The following is a 1,207-nucleotide window of genomic DNA, read 5'->3' as shown; positions in this document are numbered from 1 at the left end:
AAATTCGCAAACAGATCCTAAGTAATCGTTGTTGTTCATTGGATTCCAGAAGAACTACTTTGTTAGGATTGAGGAATTGCTGCAATTCTTCCTGAATAGCCTGGATTCTCCCGTCGAGAGTCACCTTGAAAGTATCACCTAAACTCTTCCGACTGAATATGATAAAGCCTATAAAACAACAAGCTACTATCATTTCTTCATTATAGATTGAGATCTTCTTCGAACTAAATGCACAAATAGATAGAATAGCAGCAAATAGCATCTTTCTAGCCTGCATATTCGTGGAAGTCAATCTCATTTAGAAAGCTTATCTCTATCTTTCAGAAACTGAACAGGAAGTGGTTTAGGAAAGGACTTTAGAATCGGATGCGCTCGCCCACCGCGAAAGGCCCTGACCCTGCCAACCAAGTCAAAATAAAAAAGAAAGAAGAGAACGAGAGAACTTCGTATTTTGGTAATTCTTTAGGAGTCATGTTTAACCTTGAATGCTATTAATAAATTCTACATCAATAGTCCCTCGGACTCGGAAAGTAATAACGAAAATGGCTAACCCAATAGCAGATTCCGCAGCTGCTACCGTTAGAACCAATAAAGCAAATAATTGACCCATCATATCATCCAAAGAAACGGAAAATACAAAAAAGTTCAAATTCACAGCTAATAACATTAATTCAATTGACATTAACATAATAAGAATATTTTGTCTATTAAGGAGGATTCCCCAAATACCTAAAATAAAGGGCTTGGTTGAAGACTTGCGGGGGAAATAAGTATGCGGGAGGAAGTAGCTCCAGATAATGAGCAGTAGGAGGAAAGTCAAGTATTGGAGCGCATGTATGTGCCCATAGCAAGATGCCCTTAACACTTAAGCATTCCCAAATTGTAATTCATGCACTAATCCACTTAAAATTCTTGGATCGCACATTTTTTAGAGAACTGTACACTTCGATGAAGAAGGACCCACAGACATTCCTTATTGTTCATCTCCACAGAGCAGGATTTTTTTCATTGGATAGTGGTGCTACATGGAGTTAGGAAAAATAGGATCTCATGTGGAAGAAGGGCTAGACTGATAGAAGATCTAAAGAAGTGTCATAGCCGCTTCTACCAAGCCCACAAGCTTGAGTTCTGGTTTACTTGTAAGTTTTACTGGGTACGCCTTATATACTGCTTTTGGGCAACACTCTCAACAACTAAGAGATCCATT

General features: G+C 38.5%; 1 protein-coding gene across 1 annotated transcript in view; it reads right to left on the bottom strand.

Moving 5' to 3' along the window:
- Nucleotides 1-682, bottom strand: part of LOC133032104 (uncharacterized) — an 822-nt gene extending 140 nt beyond the window's left edge. Inside the window, exons 1-3 of the mRNA XM_061105942.1 lie at nucleotides 481-682; nucleotides 381-397; nucleotides 1-271 (exon numbers count right to left, since the gene is read on the bottom strand). The exon at nucleotides 1-271 is cut by the window's left edge and continues 140 nt beyond it. Coding sequence (XP_060961925.1) covers nucleotides 1-271; nucleotides 381-397; nucleotides 481-682 — 490 coding nt within the window. The remainder of the gene's footprint in view (nucleotides 272-380; nucleotides 398-480) is intronic.
- Nucleotides 683-1,207: the final 525 nt, after the last annotated feature.

Source organism: Cannabis sativa, chromosome X (assembly GCF_029168945.1).
Source record: "Cannabis sativa cultivar Pink pepper isolate KNU-18-1 chromosome X, ASM2916894v1, whole genome shotgun sequence".
Lineage (NCBI taxonomy): Eukaryota > Viridiplantae > Streptophyta > Magnoliopsida > Rosales > Cannabaceae > Cannabis > Cannabis sativa.
Note: the sequence above shows the minus strand (reverse complement) of the source record. Positions and strands in the feature narration are given on the sequence as shown.